This window comes from Equus caballus, chromosome 24 (assembly GCF_041296265.1).
Source record: "Equus caballus isolate H_3958 breed thoroughbred chromosome 24, TB-T2T, whole genome shotgun sequence".
NCBI classification, from domain to species: Eukaryota; Metazoa; Chordata; class Mammalia; order Perissodactyla; family Equidae; genus Equus; species Equus caballus.
Window position 1 is genome coordinate 27014755 of NC_091707.1, and position 23128 is coordinate 27037882.

The following is a 23128-nucleotide window of genomic DNA, read 5'->3' on the forward strand; positions in this document are numbered from 1 at the left end:
GTCAGGTGGAATAAAAAGTACCAGTGCTGTTTTGCAGACTTGGCATTCTTATGCTGCCTTCTGGAGTTTGTCATGGTGGGTCAGAGAATGGAGCTGGCTCTGTACTGCCTGGTCACATTTCATTTGTGCTGTTACAGGACTGCTTGACTTCTATTTGGATTTATTGGGGAAGGTTGGTCAATCAGTTAGGAAAGCGTTCTGCTGCAAGTAACGGAATACCCAAAGAACAGTGGCTTAAACAAAAAGAGGTTCGTTTTTTTCACGTAACAAGAAGACTTGAATAGGTGGTTGCTGGCAGTGGTTCTGCTGATCACTGATGACAGGGAGACCTAGGGCTGTGTATTTAGGCATTGTATCCGTTCTGTGCTCAAGGCAATGGGAAGGGAAAGGGCCAGCTGTATCTTTTATCAGGAAAGTATAATTTTTTCAGACTAGCTACCTCCTTCTCTCTGCCGATTTTCTTTTCATCCTCTGGAATCGTCCTGCACATTTCTCACTGAGCCACCCCTGTATGCAAGGGAGGATGGTAAAGTGAGGGAAAAAGTTGTAACAAGCACGATGAGTTGCCTGGGGCTGGTTAACATTGCTGCCTGAATAAAATTGGAGTTCTCATAGCAAGGAAGAAGTGGGAATGGATATTGCTAGGTAATTAACAGTGTCTGCTACCACTGGGATAGTTTCTAGACTTAGAGAAGAGGTAAAGCAGGAAAATATGAGACTCAAAAAGGAATATAGTGTAACTCTTTGTATGTCTCTATATTGTAACTCTTTGTATGTCCCTGTATGTAGCATTGTCTCATTTTGTGCTTACAAGCAAGTAAATGAGAAAGTGAATTGAAGGATTAATATGAGGGATGATTAAAGGATTTACATATAGAGAACTTCGGGTAAGTGGTAAAAAGTGGAAAATAATTTCTGTCAGTAAATTGCTAGATGTATTACAAAGCTATAGTAATCAAAACAGTATGGTCTTGGCATAAAAACAGAAACACAGATCAATGGATCAGAATAGAGAGCCCAGAAATAAATATGATAATAATACATAAATAAATATGATCAATTAATTTATGACAGAGGAGCCAAGAATATACAATGTGGAAATGACAGTCTCTTCAATAAATGGTGTTGGGAAAACTGGACAGCCACGTGCAAAACAATGAAACTAGACTCATATCTTACACTGTACACAAAAATTAACTCAAAATGGGTTAAAGACTTGAATGGAAGATCTGAAACCGTGAAACTCCTAGAAGGAAACATAGGTAGTGAGCTCCCCGACATCGATCTTAGTGATGGTTTTTTGGGTCTGACTCCAAAAGCAAAGGCAACAAAAGCAGAAATCAACAAGTGGGACTAAATCAAACTAAAAAACTTCTGCACAGCAAAGGAAATCATCAGCAAAATGAAAAGGCAATCTACTGAATGAGAGAAGATATTTGCAAGTCATATATCTGATAAGGGTTAATATCCAAAATATATAAAGAACTCATACAACTCAATAGCAAAAAAACAATCCAATTAAAAAATGAGCAGAGGATCTGAACAGCCTTTTTTCCAAAGACATATAGAAGGCCAGTAGGTACATGAAAAGGTGCTCAACATCACTAATCATCAGGGAAATGCAAATCAAACCACAATGAGATATCACCTCTTAGATATGGCTGTTAACACAAAGACAATAACAAGCGTTAGGATGTTGAGAAAAGGGAACCCTTGTGTACTTTTGGTGGGAATGTAAATTGGTGCAGCCACTATGGAAGCTAATATGGAGGTTTCTTATAAAATTAAAAATGTAACTACCATAAGATCCAGCAATTCTGCTTCTGGGTATTTATCCAAAGAAAGTGAAAGCACTAACTCAAAAAGATGTATGCACCTCCATGTTCATACAGCATTATTTACAATAGCCAAGATATGGAAACAACCTGAGTGTCCATTGATGGATGAATGGGTAAAGAAAATGTGGTATATATATATATACACAATGGAATATTGTTCAGCCATAGAAAAGAATAAAATCTTGCCATTTGCAACAACATGAATGGACCTTGAGGGCATTATGTTAAGTGAAATGGGTCAGACAGAGAAAGACAAATACCATATGATCTCACTTATATGTAGAATCTAAACAAAACAAAACAAAACAAAACAAGAAAAACAAGCTCATACGGATTGGTGGTTGCTAGAGGCAGGGGCAGAGGGTGGGCAGAATGGGTGAAGGGGGTCAAAAGGTACAAACTTCCAGTTATAAAATGAATAAATCATGGGGATGTAATGTACAGCATGGTGACTATGGTTAATAATACTGTAATGCTTATTTGAAAGCTGCTGAGACAGTAGATCTTAAAAGTTCTCATCACAAGAAAAAAAATTTTGTGACTAGGGTGACGAGTGTTAACTAGAATTATTGTGGTGATCATTTCACAATGTGTACAAATATTGAATCATTGTGTCTAACACCTGAAAGTAGTATAATGTTATATGCCGATTATACCTTAATAAAGAAAAAAAGTCCTATACAAATTCTTTCATAGAATAAAAAAGATGGAAAAAAAGAATAAAAATATGATAGATATCATGAAAAATTAAAAAAAATAAGAAGATACAGGTTCAAATATGCTTTTTATGTTGAGCCAAAGTAACCCTCTGTGAAGCTTCCAAATTTGGAACCTAGCTCTATTCCATGAAACATGACAAAATAAGGCTAATCTTTCTACTATCTGTCCTTTGAATTAGTGGTTCTTGAATTTGGTGCACATTGGAGTCATCTGGGGAGCTTAACTACCAGTTCCTAGAACCTACCAGCAAAATTCGGATTCATCTTGTCTTGGATGTGACTTGGCATCTGAAGTTTTAAAACCTCCCCCTGCGATTCTAATGTGCAGACCACATTGAGAACCACTATTTGAAAAGAGCTATCTTGTTCCCAACACTTTTAGTCTTCTCTTTCCAAAACTAATTCTTTTTTCCTTCTATTATTCTGCATGACATAATTTCCAGATTCCTTCATCATCTTAGTCCCCTGAATATGCTCTGCTTAGTTGAAGTTGATCTTTATTTTTTTTTTTTTTTTTTTTGATTTTTTTTTTTTTTTTCCTTTTTCTCCCCAAAGCCCCCCGGTACATAGTTGTGTATTCTTCGTTGTGGGTTCCTCTAGTTGTGGCATGTGGGACGCTGCCTCAGCGTGGTTTGATGAGCAGTGCCATGTCCGCGCCCAGGATTCGAACCAACGAAACACTGGGCCGCCTGCAGCGGAGCGCGCGAACTTAACCACTCGGCCACGGGGCCAGCCCCTGAAGTTGATCTTTAAATGCTGAACCTAGAAGTTCTCTAGTAGTCTGACCGGCGCAGAATAAAGTTGTCATTGTGATTTTTTATTCTTTGCAGATTGACTTGCATTAGTGTTTGAGTAACTGTGTGACACTGGTAGCATATGGTGAGCCTATAATCAACTAAAGCTCTTAGCTCCTTTTCACGTGAACTCATGCTAAACCGTGAATTCCCAATTCTGAATGTACAGAGTTGACTTTCTGAATTTCCTGATTTATTTTTTAATTTTTTTATTGAGTTCATAATAGGTTACATCATTGTGAAATTTCAGTTGTACCTTATTTCTTGTCCGTCACCATATATGTGCTTCTCTTCACTCCCTGTGCCCGCTCTCCAACCCCCTTCCCCTGGTAACCACTAAACTGTTTTAGTTGTCCATGTGTTTGTTTACATTCCACATATGAGTGAAATCATATGGTGTTTGTCTTTCTCAGTCTGGCTTACTTTGCTTAACATAATACCCTCCAGGTCCATCTGTGTTGTTGCAAATAGGATGATTTTGTCTTTTTTATGGCTGAGTAGTAGTCCATGATATATATACCGCATCTTCTTTATCCAATCATCGGTGATGGGCACTTGGATTACTTCCATGTCTTGGCTATTGTGAGTAGTGCTGCAATGAACTGATTTATTTTTGTCCTCAATAAATTTCATCTTGTTAGTTTATTTTCATTTGTTCTAGCTTGCTAATTTTTAACTGAATCATTATTTGATTATTCAGTATATTAGCCTAGGGTCAGGATTAGGGTGAGGCAAGTAGGGCACTCACCTCAAGGACAAAATTTAAGGGTCACCACCTCAGAAATGGAGTCAAATAAATTTTTTTTCAGTTTTATTGAGGTATAATTGACAAATAAAATTGTAATAAGTTTAAAGAGTCCACGTAAAAAATGGCTAGATATCTTTCTATCAAGAAGGAGGGAGAAAACAGAAGAGGAGTAAATAAAAATTCTGTAAGTTTAAAATGTATAATAAAAAGAAACTCTTCCAAGTGATGTACTTGAAAGCACTTTGGAAAGATTAGTTATATTTTTTAAAGCAATGCACTAATTAGCTTATTTACACGTCTTTGAGAAGATAATCTAAAGTAGTTTGTTCATCAGAGACCAGCTGTGTCTCCAGCCTGCTTAATAATCAGATAATAGTATAGTCTGGTGCTAAGCCCTTGGGTACTGAGAACTGCCTTCGGGAGAGGAGGATGCTAAACGGGCAGAGTTCTGGATCTCCTTCTCCTGACTGACTCAGAAAAAGTCTGTTTTTATTTGTTTTGCCTATTGGACTTATGCTTAAGATCTAATATAGTCTTAGACACTATGTGCTTGTATATATCTTGAGAATATGGGTAAGTAAATTAATGTGACCTGTCTATGGAAATTTTGGCAACCATGAGCGTTCCAGTATACATGAATTGAATGAATACTATGTTATCCCTATTGGAGATAATTAGAAAAAGATGGAACTGGAGGTTAAGAATAAGAAATGTAGGTGATTTGGATGGTAAATAGTAATAGAGGTGTTCAAAATAAAACTTTGGGAGAAATAAAATGGATAAAGGAAAATAAAGCTTGGTTTTAGAACTGCAAGTGGATATGTGTGTAAGGAAAACTGAGAGATCTGGGAAAGCAAGAGATGGGACCCAGGACCCTGGAAGGTGGGGATCTGGGGCGATGGGATATATGACTGGCATTTCAGGAGGGATAAGTGGACATTGCTGAGTTGTCATGAAATCAAAAAAACTGCAAAAACTAGGAAGAAAGATATGGTCCAACAGGGAAGGAAGACATTAATCAAATAATCACAAAAATGTAAAACTATAACTATTTTAACTAAGCATACAAAGGAGAGGTTTATGTTTTATTGGGTCTGTGTGGAAACAATGGTCAAGCTTAGATCTGAAGGAGCTGCTGTACTGGGTGTGCATATCACCTCTTAGGGTGCCAAGTACCCCACAGTGAGTGCCCTCTAATTCCTACAAGCTATGTAGAATGTCACTCTTTCTGAATCAGTGTATCAAGAGGGAGGCATGTGGTGGTAGTGGCTAGCCATGACTTTGGCTGATTCTGAAGGCAACACCAGTGTGGTCTTAGGACCATTTACCTATTTGTTAGTTGGTACAAATCCAAGATATTTGACCCAGACGACAAACAATAGTGGAGATAAATTCCCTCCTACCATTTTTTGAGATGGTTTCATGAGTTTGGGTAAGTTTTCTTTAGTCCACTTCCAGCTGCCTTATTATTTGTGAATCTATGTGAATTAGTGGGGAGGGAGATCCTGAAGAGTTTCTAGGATAGAAAATGGAAATTAGTCATAAGTACTTATTATTGGTAAAACAAAACTTTGGAATTTTCTGGAGTCTATGAGGAACTAATAGATTCACATTATTATCTTTAGTAATACTACAGTGCTGAGCAAATACATATTGAATTAACGAACAGGAAAATGTTACATATGTACCAGAAGCTTTGAGAAATCATAAATTTACATTTCAGCACATTTATGATGTTTTATTCCAAGTAAAATTTTGGAAAACTTCTTTTTACATTAACCATATGTTTTATTTCAAGTTGGTGTGTGGTCACTAATGTAAAGCTTTTAACTTTCCTTTTATTCAAGAGCTGTGAAGTAACGAGGAAACTAGTAACAAAAACCTTGATCCAAATCCAGTCATCTCCACTTCAATGAGTGGTAATTCCATTCTTCCAGATGCTCATCCAATTAGTCAAGAAATCCCCTCAGCTCCTTTTTGAACTATATTTTTAGTTCAGTTACTTCTAATCGCCTGAGCTATTCTCTAGGTCAAGTCACCAACATCTCTTATCTGGACTGCTGCACTGGCTGACTTTACTTTCACCCTTGCCCCATCTATAGCCTCTTTTCCATTTGGGAGCTAGAGTGATTCTTAAAAAAAAAAAAAAGAAGTCAGATTATGTCAGTCTTGCTCCTAGGTTTCCCATTTTACTAAATAAAACCTAAACAAAATACCACAGACCTAAGGATCTCATGTGATCTTGGCCTCTTTCTGGTCCTCTGACCTTATTTCCTGTTATTCTCCTCTTACTTCTTGTGTTGTGGCTACGTTAGCCTCCTTATTTTTCCTCACACACACAAGACATCTTCATACACTTTTGCACTTGCTATAATTGTCTCTTGCTATGCACTATTCCACTGGATATCCATGATTCATTTTGTCATCTCCCTTAAAATTTTGCTCAAATATTACTTTAGTAAAGAGGCTTTCCCAGACCACCCTACATAAAATAGCACTTGCTTCCATCTGTCACAGTCTGTTCCCTCATCCTGGTTCACTTTTCTTTAGAGCACTTACTATCTGATGTATAATATCTATTTGTTTGTTTGTCTCTCTCTGTAGAATGTGGTTCCATGAGGAAAGGGTTTTGTTTTGCTGTTGTTCATTGCCATATCCTTAGCACCTAGGATGGTGCCTGGCATTTAGTAGGTCCTCAGTAAATATTTGTGCATAAATCTTAAGTGCATCCTTTGAAAGGAAGACTTTTTATAAAAGAGATGTCCACCAGATGGCATTGCTTTCAAACTTTATGTAATTAATGTCAGGGAGCAAAAGATAGATCTTTTCTGTTGTTTGCTCTAACTAGAAAAGATCTTTGTGATGAAGATTGTCACAAGAAATTGCTACGTTTAATCTGAGGCATATAGAATACTACATTTATGTTTGGTTTTTGATTTATGTATTTTTAGATATCTTTTCTAAAATAAAAAAACATTTGGAGAAACTTATTATAGGAAATTATAGCATGTTGGTATGTAGATACCATTTGGTACAGTTATTTAGCATGGTGACTGTGACTTAAGTTAGTTCATATCCCTGCATTGACCACCTTCCTTCTGAGGGGCCTTAATGGAACGAGAGAGCAGTAATAAGTTCCAGGGCCTTTCACCACTCAAGCCACTAGTTGAAATCCAGCCCAGTGTGGGAGGAAGAAAGTCATTACTGTCTGTCAGCTGTTTAGGCATGGTTGCCAGTGAGTTAGGTACTCCCAATCTAGTTCCTAATCAACTGGGTGTCCAAGTTTTGAAAAACTTCACGTTTCTGGCAGATGTTACCATACCTATCCTGCTAAAAGTCGGTGGGTTCCAAGTGTCAGAATTTTTTAGCTGACTTCTCTGACTAGCACTAAACTCAGCAAATAGTTGCCCTAATCAAGAAATTTACTCATTTTCCCCAAACCCTCAACATCTGCCTGTTCTGCCTTTGCCAGTGTCATCTCATTTCTTCTTGCTTTCATCACTTACCTCATTTCTTCCTTTTGTTCAATCCCTATGCCTCTCTCAAGCACTTCTCCTGAATGGTCATTTGATCCATTTTGTTCTCACTCTTTACACATCTTTACTCCTAAAGTAATTTTTCTCTTCCTGTTCAACCTAATGATGTTTTTCTTTTCAAGTTGTTCAAAATATACTTTAAAAAAAGTTATTGACTTGTTTTCTTTTATGTCTCTCTTTTCCTGTTTTAGATTTTTCTCTTTCACTTCTGATCATGGCATAAGTGAGAGACTTATTTTGTTTATCTCTTTAAAGTTCTCAGCCTCTTCTTGGAACTCACTAACTATGTAGAAATGAAAACACTATTCTGTTGTACTTTTGTGTCTTTAAATGGAATGTAAAGTATAGGATGGTTTTAGTGTTTACAGTCCTCCCTCCCAGTTCCCCTTGGATGGTTAATTACTGAGCTGATAAAGTATCATTTTAAATAGGAGACAGTTACATGCAAAGATTTACATTTTTAACCAGAAATACTTGAAATTTCTAGTACTGCTCTCCATGTCATGTACTATTTATGATGATAGTTGCATCTGTTTTAACTTGCACTCTCCTACGTTTGGCCTACCCCATGTATTAGATCTAGCTTTGAGGTCAGCGTTCAGTGTTTAGAAAATCATTTTTTGTTTACTAAGGAAATATTGGACACCATCCGTTTATTTGGAAAATAATTTCCTGTTTACCAAGGAACTGTTGGATAGAACTTTGTATGTAATAAGTTTTAATTGAGAAAGCATATTTTTCTGGCCTGAGACATGGAGACTTACTGATATCTGGTGATTAGAATGATAGTGTCTATATTTGTTCAAATATATTTGTTTCATTCATGAAAATGAAAGCACTTTTCTTGTTTACTAAACATATCTTATAGCTGCTAGTCAACTTATCATTTATAAAAAAACATATTTATTCCCAGAAAGATAAATCTCAGAGACATTGTTGCTTGCTCAACATTAGATGAGTTCTAAAAGCCCTTGCTGGTCTCATGCTCTGACTGCTAACCTCTTTTACTGCTTGTAAAGGAGACATTTATAAGTCCAAAATTATATATTAAGCCATTTTGCTTATACCTGCTCTATTGATAAGGCTTTTTGTTCTAGTGTTACTTGTGGCTTATGAGTTTCTTAAGTAAAATTTGTTAAGGGTTCAGCATTGTGGCCTTAAATATCATTGACTATTTTTGCTTGTCCTATTTTTTGCCCCCCACAGACTGGTTGAGATAGCAGAATCTCGTTTTCCCAGCTATTTTAACAATGAAGACAAATTACTTTTGACAAGCAGTAACGTTCATCTTTACCGGGAACTCAGTTGTGATGAGGTTCTACAAAGGTACACCATTTTAGATTTTGGTATTTTAGTAATACTTTGAAGATTTTATTTTTCATGTTTTTAGCTTCTGAGTGGAAAAGAAAATCCCTACATATTAGGATTATGGGAAATAAATATTGCCGTGTTCTTCTGTTCTTACTGCAGCCTATTGGTTGAAATATTTCTTTAAGAATGAAAAAATATTAAACAAAATATTTTAGATTTTATTAATTAAGTGGAGTATTAATTATCTGTTGTTCCACTAACAAATTACCGCAAAGTTTAGCAGCTTAAAACAGCAAACATAGATTATCTTACATAGTTTTTGAGGATTAGGTATCTGGGAGTGGCTTAGCTGGGTGTTCCTGGATGAGGATTGCTCAAGAGCTCACAGTCAAGCTGTTGGCCAGGGCTGTAGTCATCTCAAGTCTCACTTGGGACTAGAGAATCCTGGAGAATTTCAAGGTCACTCATGTAGTTGCTGGAAGGCCTCCCTTCTTTCCTGGATGTTAGCCAGAGGCCTCTGTCCCTCACCATGTGGGCACTCCATAGGGCTACTTAGAACATGGCAACTTACCTCCTCCAGAGCGAGTTGATCTGAGAGAGAGTAGGCAGGTGAGAGAGAGTCCAAGATGGAAGCAGTAGTCTTTTATAACCTACTCTCAGAAATGACGTACTGTTATTCCCTGGTACAACAAGGGAGGGGACTCCACAGGGGTGTGAATACCAGGAGTTGGGCGTAACTGGGGGTCATTTTGGAGACTGGCTACCACAAGTAGTTTTACTCTAAAATTGGAGCTTTAGCAGTATCATAGGAGAACCAAGGCATAAAACTAAATGAAGATATTTTGGTCTGTTTCCAAGAGTGCAATATGTATAGAAGAACTGAAAATAAGTTATGTTTATTAAATACTTGCAAGCATTACTGTAACTTAGGGAAGAACAATTTGTTGTTTTTAAGTTGGTTAACCTTTGCAATGCCTCATTTTTTTAATTATATCTTAAATTTATCCACTATTTTACAAATTCTGCTTTTACAGGGTTGAATCTTTAGAAGAAGAAATTATTTCAAAAGGAGTTAAACTTGTGATTATTGACTCTGTTGCTTCTGTGGTAAGAAAGGAGTTTGATACACAACTTCAAGGCAACATGAGAGAAAGGAACAAGTTCTTGGCAAGAGAAGCAGCTTCCTTGAAGTATTTGGCTGAGGAATTTTCAATCCCAGTAAGTTTTCTTTTTCTTTCTTCTTTTTCTTTTCCTTTCTTTTCTTTCCTTCATATTAAGTTCACTGACTCATAGTATGAAATAATATAATTAGAAGGAAATATAAAACAGATGACTTTTTAAATGCAACACAGTCTAATTGCTATAGCAGATATCACCATCTTCTTAACTTTGGTCATTTGTTGAGATTATTTTATCTTTTTCAAATTTGAGCCTGGAGCAGATTTAAATGTTGTTTTTAAAAGTTCCTAAAGTCACTCCTTTTCTTTGTTCTCACTCTTTACTCTTTGTACGTGTTTTATGTTACTTTTGTCACACTGAGATAAATATTAAGTATTAAAACTCCATGAAATTGCCTGGGTCTGTTTCTATACAGTTTTTTTTTAATGGAAGTAGATGTCATTTTTGTAAATATTTTAGGTTTAGATATTATGTTATTGTGTTCAGTGCTGTTTGTACACTGTAGGATTTGGTTTGCTTCAAATGGCCAGAGGTTGACTATTATAGTGTGTGTGATAGAAATGAAAGTGTCAGTAAGGAACTCTTGAAAGATTACTGTTGACATGATGTTTAGTAGTGGGAATTGCGATCAGGAAATCGGAAGATGAGGGTATATTGCAAGCGTTTGTGGTGGGTGAGCTATAAAACATAAGTATGTGCTAAAGTTCCATTCCCATTAGCAGTGTGTGGGAGGGTTCCACTTGTTTTGCAGCCTCAGCAACATTTAGTATTGTCAGGCTTTTAAATTTTAGCCATGCATTATCTCAACTGAAGATAAGGAAATTCCTTAAACCGAGATAAAATTTAGTTATGATTTTATAATTTTTAGATTTGTGTTTGGAAAATTAAAATCTTGGATCTTGTTAATGTAAAGAATATGTACCAATAGTGTAAACTGCTACACAGCCTTTGAGATTTATAAACCCAAGCAAGAAGTCAAGGGAGAAAATGTGGCATACAAAAAGTACTACATATTTTAATGCCTTTGTAAGTCATATTTTGGATTATATGATGTAGTTCCTAGTGAAGTCAGGTGCTATAAAGTTTATCCTGGACGATGCTCCTCTTTAAATTTTATTGTAGGGGGCTGGCCTGGTGGTGCAGTGGTTAAGCTCACACGTTCTGCTTCGGTGGCCCTGGTTTCGCCAGTTCGGAGCCTGGGTGCAGACATGGCACCTCTTGGCAAGCCATGCTGTGGCAAGTGTTCCACATATAAAGTGGAGGAAGATGGGCTCAGATGTTAGCTTAGGGCCAATCTTCCTCAGCAAAAAAAGGAGGATTGGCAGCAGATGTTAGCTCAGGGCTAATCTTCCTCAAAAAAAAAAAAATTAAATTTTATTGTAGTTGCTTAAAATGATAAATTCACATCCATGTATTCCATAGTCAAGGAGAATAAGGGAATTTAAAAATATTTTATAGAGTTACTTCATTGAGTAGAAAAGTTAAGTATATATGTTTATTTTATTAATTCTTACTGTTGCCTGACTTAGTTCTGTGTAAAATATGAAAATGCACTTTTTAAAAGTTATGTTTGCTTTTAAATAATAATTGTAGGCTAATGCTTTTCTGTTTTTACTAAGGCAATTTATTTTCTTGAGTGAGAAAGGGCCTCTGCTTTTCTTTGTTTTACTAGAACCCTCTGAAAGAATAGTTACTTAGTATCCCCCGTCTCTCTGTCTTTACAGTTTGTTTTTCTGTTTAGAGGTAAATGCAGAGTATAATATGTACTTACACAACATAGGGTGGTATTGGTTTTTATGACAAGTAAGTATTGAGTTTAGAAGGCTTTTGAAAAATACTTCCTTTAAAAAGTGTCAGAATTTTCCTGGATTACTTACCTCATTTAAATGGAAAATCATAAATTTTTAAGTGTTTATACCATGCTTTGAATAGGTGCCTTCATATTGAACTAACTGTTTTTAAGAAGTATGTCGTTATCTGGTTTATACACCTTTCAAGTTAGTAAACCTTCTACCTCCTTGTAGTTCCTTAAACATACCAACAAACATTCCTGCCTCAGGAAGTGTTTGCTATTCCTCAGCCTGGAATATTCCTCCTCAAAACATCCATGTGATTTGTTCTTTCCTGTCACCTGATTAGTGAGGACTTCCCTGACCATGTATTAACCACACTCGTTGCCTCCTCCTCTATATTACTATGCTTTATTTTTCTCCATCACAGTTTTCACTCTCTAGCATGTTATAATAAGTTTAGGTTTATTGTTTGTGTCCCCTCAACCCCATAGAGTGGTTACAGGAATTCTGTCTGCTCTGTTCATTACTTTATTCTCAGTGCCAGGAATAGTGCCTAACACACAGTACATATTTTTGAATGTATGAATTGCAGATGCTGCTTTTCATCTTGGACTTGAATTAATCTTATATATATTGGTACTGAACTTAAACTTTAATATTTGCTTTTAACCCTGTTTTGATCCTATCTTAATGTTGTGTATTATTTCTAATAGTAATAAAATATAATTTTAGTTGGTAAGATGTCTTATCATATAGGAGCTGTGCTCAGGTTACACTGGCATCTTGTAGGAAGAAAAAAGAATTCTTAAGAGTCTTAAACTTGGAAAAGGCTTTAGAGATCTAGATAGTATCAGAGAGCCAAGAAGCAGAAGAGATTCTATCTCACTTTAGTAAACTACGATGAGTAAATGTCTGGTGGCCTCTGAGGTTTGGGCAGGAATCCAAGCATTCCTGTGGATTCCTGGCTGTGAATCTGAGATGCTGGATAGCGCCAGGACCATGCCTGGCATTTTTACACAGTCTAGATATCTTTTCATTCAAATAAGAGTAAAGAGTAAGACCAGTTTGAGTAGTGGGGTGAGTACTTTATAGAATTTTAAAATTTCTCTATAGTTAACATGCAGTGCTTTTAAAATGTGGGGGAAGAGCTTAAAAATATAATTTGTACTTAATTTTTATTGTCACATTGTATTTAAGTTTGTGTATGTATTTATGTATGGTTGTATGCAAGCATGCCTGTGTGCATGGAGATTTCAACCTCCTCTCTCAGTAATTGATAGAACTAATAGACAAGAAAGTCAGAAGACCTGAATAACACGATCAACCAACTTGATCTAATTGACATTTACAGAACATTCCACTTAATGCCTGCAGAATATGCATTCCTTTCAAATACACATAAGATATTTGCCAAAATAGACCATATTCTGGGCCATAAAATAAACCTCAACAGATTTAAAAGATTGAAATAGTACAAAGAATGTTTTTTGACCACAAGAGGATTAAACTAGAAATCGATAACAGAAACATGTCTGGGAAATCCCCAAGTATTTGGAAATTAAACAAAAACTTCTAAATAACCCATAGGTCAAATAATAAATCACAACAGAACTTAGAAAATATTTTGAAGTAAATAAAAATGAAAATACAACAAATCAAAATTTGTGGAATGCAGCTAAATCAGTGCTTAGAGGGGAATTTATATAATTAAATGCTTATATTAGAAAAGGAGAAATGTTTCAAATCACTGACCTAAGCTTGTAAAAAAATAGAAAAAGAAGAACAAATTAAACGCAAAGTAAGCAAAAGGAAGGAAATAATAAAGATAATAGCTGTTATCAAGAAATTGAAAACAGAAAACAATAGATAAAAAAGCCAGTGAAATAAAAAGCTGATTCTTTGAAAAGGTCAATAAAATTGGTAAAACTCTCCCAAGACTAAGAGATAAAAGGGAGAAGAAACAAATTAGCAATATCAGGAATGAAAGAGGAGATATCACTATAGATCCTACAGACATTAAATGAATAATAAGGAAATGTTATATGAATAACTTTATTCCAGTAAATTTGATAACTTAGATGAAATGGACAAATTCTTTGAAAAACGTGAACTACCTAAGCTGACCGAGGAAGAAATAGGTAACCTGAATAGTCCTATATCTGTTAAAGAAATTGCATTTCTAGTTAAAAATCTCACAAGGAAAACTGTTCAAATGGTTTTACTGGTAGAATCTATCAAACATTTAAGGGAGAAATAATATCATTTCTCTATAACTCTTCCAGAAAATTTACAAGAAAACTACAGACTAATGTCCCTCATGAACATAAACACAAAAATCCTTAACAAAATATTAGCAAATTTGATCCAGCAATAAATAGAAAAGATAATACATCATGACCAAGAAGAACTTATTTCAGGAATGTAAGGTTGACTTTGAATGCAACATTCAAATATAAAATTCACCACATCAACATATTAAAAAAAAAAGATCATTTCAGTAGATGTAGGAAGGAAAAATAATTGACAAAATTCCTCAGCTATTCATGATGAAAACTCTAAGCAAACCAGAAGTAGAAGGGAATTTTCTCAGCCTGATAAAGGGCATCTACAAAAAAACCTACAGCTGACATCATACTTAATGGTGAAATACTGAATTCTTTCTTCCTGAGATTGGGAAGAAGGCAGATGGCCCACCGTTACCATTTCTAATCAACAATGTATGGTAGATCCTAGCTGGCATAATATGGCAAGAAAAAAAGAATTCAAGTACATTCAAGTTAGAAAAGAAGAAATAAGACTGTCTTTGTTCATAGACAATCTAATATTGGTGGAAAATCCCAAAGATTCTACCAAAAAAAAAAAGAAAAAGAAAAACTGCTAGGCCGAAGAAGTGATTTTAGCAAGTTGCAGGGTAAGAATATATAGAGATTAATTGTTTTTTTGTATGCTAGCGATGAACAATTAGAAATTGAAATAAAAAACCTGTACCTTTATAAGAGCACCAAAAACGTGAAATGCTTAGTGATAAATATAACAAAATATATGTGAGATTTTTTTGCTGAAAACTATAAAACATTGGTGAGAGAAATCAAAGAAGACCTAAATAAATGGAAATATACTGTGCTCATGAACTGACTACTCAATAGTGTCAAGATATCAGTTCTCTCCACGTTGCTCTAAGCATTCAGTATACAATCCCAATCAAAATCCCAGGAGGCTTTTTGGTAGAAATCCACAAGCCGACTATGAAATTTATGTGGCAAAGCAAAAGATCTAGAATAGCCAAGATAATTTGTAAAAAGAGTATAGTTAGAGGTCTCATACTCCCTGATTTTTAAGACTTACTATAAAGCCATAGTAATTAAGACAGTCTTGTGTTGGTGATAGGATAGACACCACATCAATGGAACTGAATAGAAAGCCCAGAAATAAACCCATAGATTTAGTTAATTTTGAACAAAGATGCTAAGGTAATTCAATGGGAAAGGGATAGTTTTTCAACAAATGGTGCTAGAACAGTTGGATATCTGTATGTAAAAAACAAATAAACAAACCAACCTTGACCAATTACTTGCACCATTATAGAAACCTAACTCAAGATGGATCGTACACCATAACATAAAACCATAAAACTTCTAGAAGAAAACATAGGAGAAAATATTTGTGGCCTTGGGCTGGGCAAAGATTTTTTAAATGAGGCAAAACACGTGAACCATAGAACGCATTAACATTTTATTCTTTGAAGACACTTTTTAAAAAATGAAAAGACAAGCCACAGACTGGGAGATAACATTTTTACAACTCAAATGTTAAAGGACTGGTAACTAGAAATATAAAGAACTATCAAAACTCAATAACAAACACTCTAACTTTAAAAATGGGCAAAAGATTTGAATAAAGACTTCAGCAAAGAAGATACACAGATGGCAAATAAGCACATGAAAAGATACTCGAAGTCGTTAGTCATTAGGGAAATGCAAGTTAAAATCACAATGAAGTACTACTACACACCTATTAGTATGGCTTAAAAAACAAAAACGCTGACAATACCAAATGCTGATGAGGATGTGGAGCAGCTTGAACTGTCATACATGCTGATGGAAATGCTAAATGGTATACTAGCCAGTTTGGAAAACACTTTGGCAGTTTCTTGTAAAGTTAAACATATCCTTTAACTAGGTGACTCAGCAGTCTTTCTCCTGAGTATTTATTTACCCAAAGGACTGATATATATCCATGCAAAAATCTGTATGAAAATGTTTTTAGTAGTTTTATTTGTAGTCTCCAAACACCAGAAACCACCTGAAGGTGCATTACCTGGTGAAGGGATAAAGAAATTCACATAACGGAATACTACTCAGTGATAAAAAGGAGCAAACTGATGTACAACATGGATGAGTCTCAGAAGCATTATATTAAGTGAAAGGACCTAGACCCAAGTGGCTATATTTTGTATGATTTGTTTTACAACATTCTGCAAAAGGCAAAACTATGGAAATGAGAGTCAGGTCAGTGGATGCAGGGCCTCAGGGTCTCAGGGTCCGGGAGGGGGCTGAGGAGATTGATTCCAAATGGGCATAAGGAAATGTTTTAGGGTGATGGGAATGTTCAACGTCCTGATTGTGGTGTGGGTACATATGTGTGTAAGTTTGTCAAAATGCATACAACTGTACACTCAAACAAGGTGTTTTTTTATTGTACATAAATTTTACCTCAGGAAACAACAACAAAGCAAATGAAGCACTTAGGCTAGAGGATCGCTTATGATTCTTCTCCTTTGTTCTCTGGTTTTCACATTCCCTTACCTCAAGTTTATTTAGTCAGGGAACTTTATTTCCGTAGTTCGAACTTTGACCTAACAGCCTTCCTTTTAAAAAATTACTGTTGTCTTCAGAATTCATGGGACAATATCAAATTGCTGAAGTCTTATTTTGTGTTGTATCGTAATAGCCTCAAAATTACTTTTGTATGTAGTTTTTTTCCAGTTGAGTCGAAGCAGCAAGTTGCTGAAGACTTGTAGGTAAGAAACATAATCTATCCGATCCTTAGCCCCGTGCTAATTCTTTTTTCTGAAACATTTCATTTTTTTAACCAGTCTTTTTGTCGATTAAGTTAATCATATTTGGACAGTTTGTGACCACTGCCAGCCCATTAAAGACTGCTGGAAATATAGTAAGCCTTAATGAAAATGCAGAGGCAAATTTTTAAAAGTCTAAAAAGTCTCAGTTTCAGCTTAGATAGGTTTAACCTCAAAAGTCCTATCAGTAACTTGTAATTTAAATTCATGCCTTCCTTCTGGAGGTGATTTGTTTATTTGGAAGCATGAGAGAGCAAATGTCCTCTCTCAAAGTTGAAGAAAAACCGACCTCTCAAGGTCTTTTTTGTTCTTTCTTCATCAGTGTTGTATAACAAGACGTTATGATCTCAGTCAAGATTTAGATCTAGATATTTATTTTATTAGTTTTGTGGAAAGTCACAAAAAAGAAGCTCTTTGGAGCAGTTCATATGGGGAATACTCTACTTTTTTTTTTTAATTGGGTGAAGAAGGAGTAGTATGTACTACATAGAATTCTAAATTTTAGGGACTTTGAGAATCTCAAAAAAGTTTTAAGGTTTTGACATTTGGTGCCTGTGGATGACTTGAACCCTCTCTCAGAGTTTCAAGATAGTCAGGTAATAACTTGAGGGGAGAATATCCAGAGGGTGTGTAAGCTACAGGAGACCAAAGCAGGGCCATTTTTCCTTCTGACATTTTATTATACTAGCATCTTTTTAAAGCTTTTTCTGATTGATCACACTAAGGAATTGCACAGCTTTTCCTTTTATGACAATTGTGAAAGATTTGATTGACTTGCACCATATTTGGCACACTAATAAAATATATCAATATGTTTGAAGCTTCAGTTTGTGTTCCTGTCTTAAAACCAAATGGCAGCAGATACAAGTTTTCAGCTGATGCATGGTCTATTTTACTACTTAATTGAAATGTTTTTGTAGTTATTTAATTTCTTGGGACTTCCCAGAAATGATTCCTCTAAAAGTTTAGGTAATAGAGAATAACATTTATGTTTGTCCCTTTGATATGACTGGGATGCCAGACCCTGTCTACATATTAGATGTATTTGACTAGATCCACTGATTTCATTGTCTTCAGAAGAAGACTGCTTCAATGTGGGTAAAGTCTTGCAGCTTTGAAAAGGGGCAGGGTTGTATTATGCTAAGTGTATTTAAATCGAGAAGCATTTATTTTATAATATGGCAGGGTAGGGAAGCCAATATTAAAAAAAAAAAATAGGGGCTGGCCGTGTGGCCAAGTGGTTAAGTTTGAGCGCTCTGCTTCGGTGGCCCAGGGTTTTGCCGGTTCTGATCCTGGGCGCGGACATGGCACTGCTTGCCAGGCCATGTTGAGGCAGTGTTCCACATGCCACAACTAGAAGGACCCACAACTAAAATATACAACTATGTACTGGGAGGACTTGGGGAGAAAAGGCAGGAAAAAAAAAAAAAGAAGATTGGCAACAGTTGTTAGCTCAGGTGCCAATCTTTGAAAAAATCCATAGTGGCCATAAGCCTGGTGCTCCTAGTTTATTGATATTGTCACGAGAGACGTAAACAATTGCTCAGGAATATGCGGTAGAAACGGATAGGTTTGATGGAATCACCAAGTTGGAGTTTTGCTGCCAGTTATGCACCTGCAAATTGCAACACTCCCTCTCCCCCGACTGTGGTGCAGTCCTGTAGTCTAGCCCTCTCCCTCTAACAAGAAACAGATCATTTATACCATTTCAACAAGTTTATCTTCACCAACATCTTAGATCTCTGGCTCCTTTGCATTTTAGGCCTCTTATCTCCGCTTGCTGAAGGGAAAGCATTGTCGTCTTGATTACTGATCTCCAAAGCAGGATGTGCACGGGGTGGATGTAAGATGATACATTGGGGTACTGGAGTAAAACATACTCATATTTACTTGTTACCTCATATGTTTAAAACGTCTATTTTATGTATGTTTTTAAATGTAGCTGAAGAATTAGAACAATAGACTTGTATATGCTTTAATAAAGACACTTACATTAGGGGTAAATTTTGTTTTGATGTGTGGTCAGTAGTGGCAGCCACTGCTCTGGTTCACAGAATTTCAGGTAAGCAAGTAGGGGAGAGATATATGTATATGGATGTAGTTTTTAATACCTTTTTTTAATGTCTCACCTCAAAGTTTGTGTACCTCAAAGATAGTTTTACTTGCGGAGAGTGTTGGGATAGAAGAGTTTTCTCCTCGTGGACCTTTACAGTGTTAGAAGCATTGTAATTTACAATAGTTTTTAGCATGGGCTTTGGAGTCAAACAGATCTGGGTTAGAATACAGACTCCTCCATGTTTTATCTCTATAGCTATAACTTATTTTTCTGTTTTTCATTTTCCTAATATATAAAATGGGAATAATAATGCCCACCCTTAAAACAGGGGTATAGTGCTCATATTTCAGTAGATCCTTAGAAAAGTTAGAGGCTGGTCCTTAAAAAGAAAAGTGTTTCCCTGATAGTAGAAACTGATTTTCTTTTGAATTAAATATGCTTGGCACAGCCTCACATACAGTTTAACAAATGATTAGCTGTAAGGGGCCCTTATATCTAACATTTAACACCTTCATTTTGCAGATCAGAAACTCTGATTGTCTCATCTCCCTTCCAGAAACAGTAATACTTGGTTTCCTGCTTGTTTGCTCTAGGACTTTCAGATGCCAGTGAGCCCATTCTCCTTTGCCCTCTTAGCTCATCTGGCCTGAGGATCAGCAAACTTCTGTAAAGGGCCAGGTAGTAATATTTTAGGCTTCGTAGGAAACTCCTCAACTCTGCCATCATAGCATGAAAGTAGCCATAAATAATTGGTAAGCAAATGGATATGGTTGTGGTTCAATAAGACTTTGTTCACAAAAACAGATGGAGGGCCAGATTTGACCCATAGACCATAGTTTGCCAACCCCCAATCTGAACCCTTCTCCTTCTCCCTAGGCTCAGGACCCAAGACTGGTGCTACCACAAGCCCAGTAGTTTAAGGAATTAGGAGGAAGGCTAAGAGAGCAGTCTGTTCATAAAAGCAGTGTTTTCTCAAACTAGTTTAAGGCGTTGACCCCTTTTAAATGTGAGTAATATTCTTGTGAACCCCAATTGCTGACTTCAGTTTTATTGTAATATCACAGAAATCTATAGAATGATAAAACTAGCTAATAACTCTTCATATTAAATCACACTATGAAAACATAAAAGTGGATCACATTTATAAATAACATACTACTATTCAAGTTAATTACTCTAATGTTATAGATGATAATTTGCTAAGTTTAATTATTGCTTACAATATAAATATATTAATTTATGGCATAGCTTCTTTTGAATTATATATCAAAAGATATATAATTTATATATAATATAAACATAGATATATAATATAAATATATATTATATATCAAAAGATATATCTTGATGTATCTTGACTGTTGTTGATGTGATGACTCAGCTTTCTCACCTCTTTTCTCCATTTGAACTACCACAAAACCTTCTTCTGTTTGGGAAGGGTGACACCATTTGGTCCTCACCTGGGCATGAATGCATTTGCATTTGAAGTCTGCCATTGCTCTTTTCTCATTAGTCCCTGACAGTGAAAGTGGTATTACTTAGCATCACTTGATTGAAAACAGGCGTTTATGTATTGTGGCGGTTTTCAATTCTAAGATGCCTGTACTAATATTTTGAGGCCATCATTGAAATGAAAACCTAAAATTGAAAAAATTCTCAGAGAGATTTTACGGACCTCTGAATATATTCACAGACTGCAGTCTGAGAAACAAAGTTGTACAAGTCTCATAGAATCTTTTTTCCTGAAGTTTACGGGGGAGGTGTAAGGGACACTCTGCCTTTTGGATGTAACATGCAGAACCATTGTCTTTTTAAAGTGTGTCTATGCTAGTATTGGAAAAAACAGTAGACTCTGAAACTGTTTATAGATACTTGATGAAAATAACATAAGAGAAGCATTTAAATATTGCCTGTCTAAGATAAATTGTGGTTATGGCTATTCATCTGTCCTGTTTATCATTGACTTCTAATTACAATACACAGAACAGTTATTATACATATTATAAATTATGTATCAGATTAAAATAATAGGATTGTCTTGCCAAAAAGGACCGTAGAGATCATTTAGATTAGCCCCTTCAGTTTACAGATGACACTGAGGCTGAGAGGTGACCTGGTTTATTCCAGGAAACTCAGCATAGGAGAGGACAAGTAGTGGGTAGAATGCAAGATTTTTTGGATGCCAGTTCTGGGATTTTTTTTCTATGGTAGGATTTTCTTTTTCCTGAGACCTACAGAAGACAGTGGACAGGATTGTGTCTTCTATTTCTCTGTCTTCCAGGGCCTCGTACTGTGGATGAGTAATATTTAGGAATTAACAGCTAATAAAATTACAATTAAGGTTTACAAAAATATTCTTACTATATATATATTTACTTCTATTTAAATATTTTCTTTATCTTTTTAAACATAATTTGTTTTTTATGCTTGCTAGTGAAATTCTTGCCCTGATTTTATATTGACCATGTTAGCTTTGTTCTTTTTGTTTGTTTTGTTTTCCATGTGAGAATTTTATAAACTATTTCAATAAAGGAGAATAAAAATACATTGCTTAGATAAAAGGGCCTTAACTTTCAAGATGCTTCTTTGACAGTGCTTCAAATTGTATTTTTTTTTTTCGAGGAAGATTAGCCCTGAGCTAACATCTGCTGCCAATCCCCCCTTTTTGCTGAGGAAGACTGACCCTGAGCTAACATCCATGCCCATCTTCCTCTATTTTCTGTGTGGGAGGCCCACCACAGCATGGTTTGCGAAGCAGTGCCATGTCCACACCTGGGATCCGAACCGGTAAACACTGGGCCGCCAAAGCAAAACGTGCGCACTTAACCGTTGTGCCACCGGGCAGGCCCCTCAAATTGTGTTTTTGAGTAATACAGATGCAAAAAAAATGCACAAAATGCCAAGATCTAAATATTTACTGTTTCAGAAAATTCAACAAGTTAATTTCAGTCATTGGTGTATCAGTAGCATTCAAGTTTCTTGTCTCTTTTCCCTCTATCTTCTTTCCTCATTTCTTGATATTGTGAAGAAATGGCAATATACTAGGTTTGTGCCAGTGGTTTCTAGTACCAGGGAACAAGTATCAGACAATAGTACTTAGAAAAGTGATATATCAAGTGAAATTTGGATATACTATTTAAACACTCTAGGAAGGAAAAATCTTATTTTCATTGAACGTTGTTGTTAAAATCTAAATTATTTTACTGAGATTTGATTATAACCAGTTTTTCTATTGTTACCATCTGTGTTCTTGATTATGTGCCTTTTGAAAATAGGCCTTGCTCTAATTTATTGCATAACAAGATTTCTTTTGAAATATTAATGTTCATAAAATGCTTAAAGCTGTTTAGAATAATGAATTAAAATATGTCTATTTCCTATTTTCTTATTTTAAAGCCCATAGTGGACATCATTTTAAAATCTTTACTGGAAACTTTGTTTTTGTTTTAAGTGAGGCAAATATTGTAAGGTTGAACTTTTTAATATTATTTGACAGAAGCATAAAAACATGTTCTTTTTTTTCTCAGTTTAATGGTAAGCTTCATGTGGGCCAGGATTCCTTTTCTTTTACCTTCAGCTATCTCATCATGCAAAGTGGGTTTAATTTTCCAGGATTATACCTTATCTTAGATACTAATAAATATTGAAAATTCATAAAAAAAGGAAACTAGGCCAATGCATCAAAAATAATTAACATTTTGTTAATTACAAAGTTAGAATATTGTGTTTATGACTTGTGAGATAAAGAGTATAGGTGCTCAATTTTGACATTCATTCCTATCATAATCATAAAAATTCAGGACTTGCATTTCTGTGAAAGCCTAATGAAGTTACCCTGATTGTCAAATAGGGATCCTAGACTCTAGATATATATAAATAAGCCATCAAAACTCTTGAGCTATATTTTGTTATTGTGTAATGTTATTGTATGATTTTCCAGAAATCCTATAGTTTTTGGTTCACTTAGATTACTTTCATATTGGTTACTGGAAGCAAATTCTGTAGGACTTCTATGAGGTAAGAAAAGTCCTGTACATTTTTTTTTTCTTTTCCATTAGTCCCTTTGGCTTTCTCACT

The 23128-nt window shown here is 35.5% G+C and overlaps 1 protein-coding gene across 16 annotated transcripts in view; it reads left to right on the forward strand.

Moving 5' to 3' along the window:
* Positions 1-23128, forward strand: part of RAD51B (RAD51 paralog B) — a 672310-nt gene that overhangs the window by 30473 nt on the left and 618709 nt on the right. For all 16 annotated transcript variants that reach the window (XR_011432061.1, XR_011432060.1, XR_011432058.1 and 13 more), the window contains 2 exons: positions 8842-8961; positions 9981-10164. Coding sequence is in view for 7 of the 16 variants with exons in the window: in XM_070249662.1 (XP_070105763.1) it covers positions 8842-8961; positions 9981-10164 (304 nt within the window). In the remaining 9 variants the exon portion in view is untranslated. The remainder of the gene's footprint in view (positions 1-8841; positions 8962-9980; positions 10165-23128) is intronic.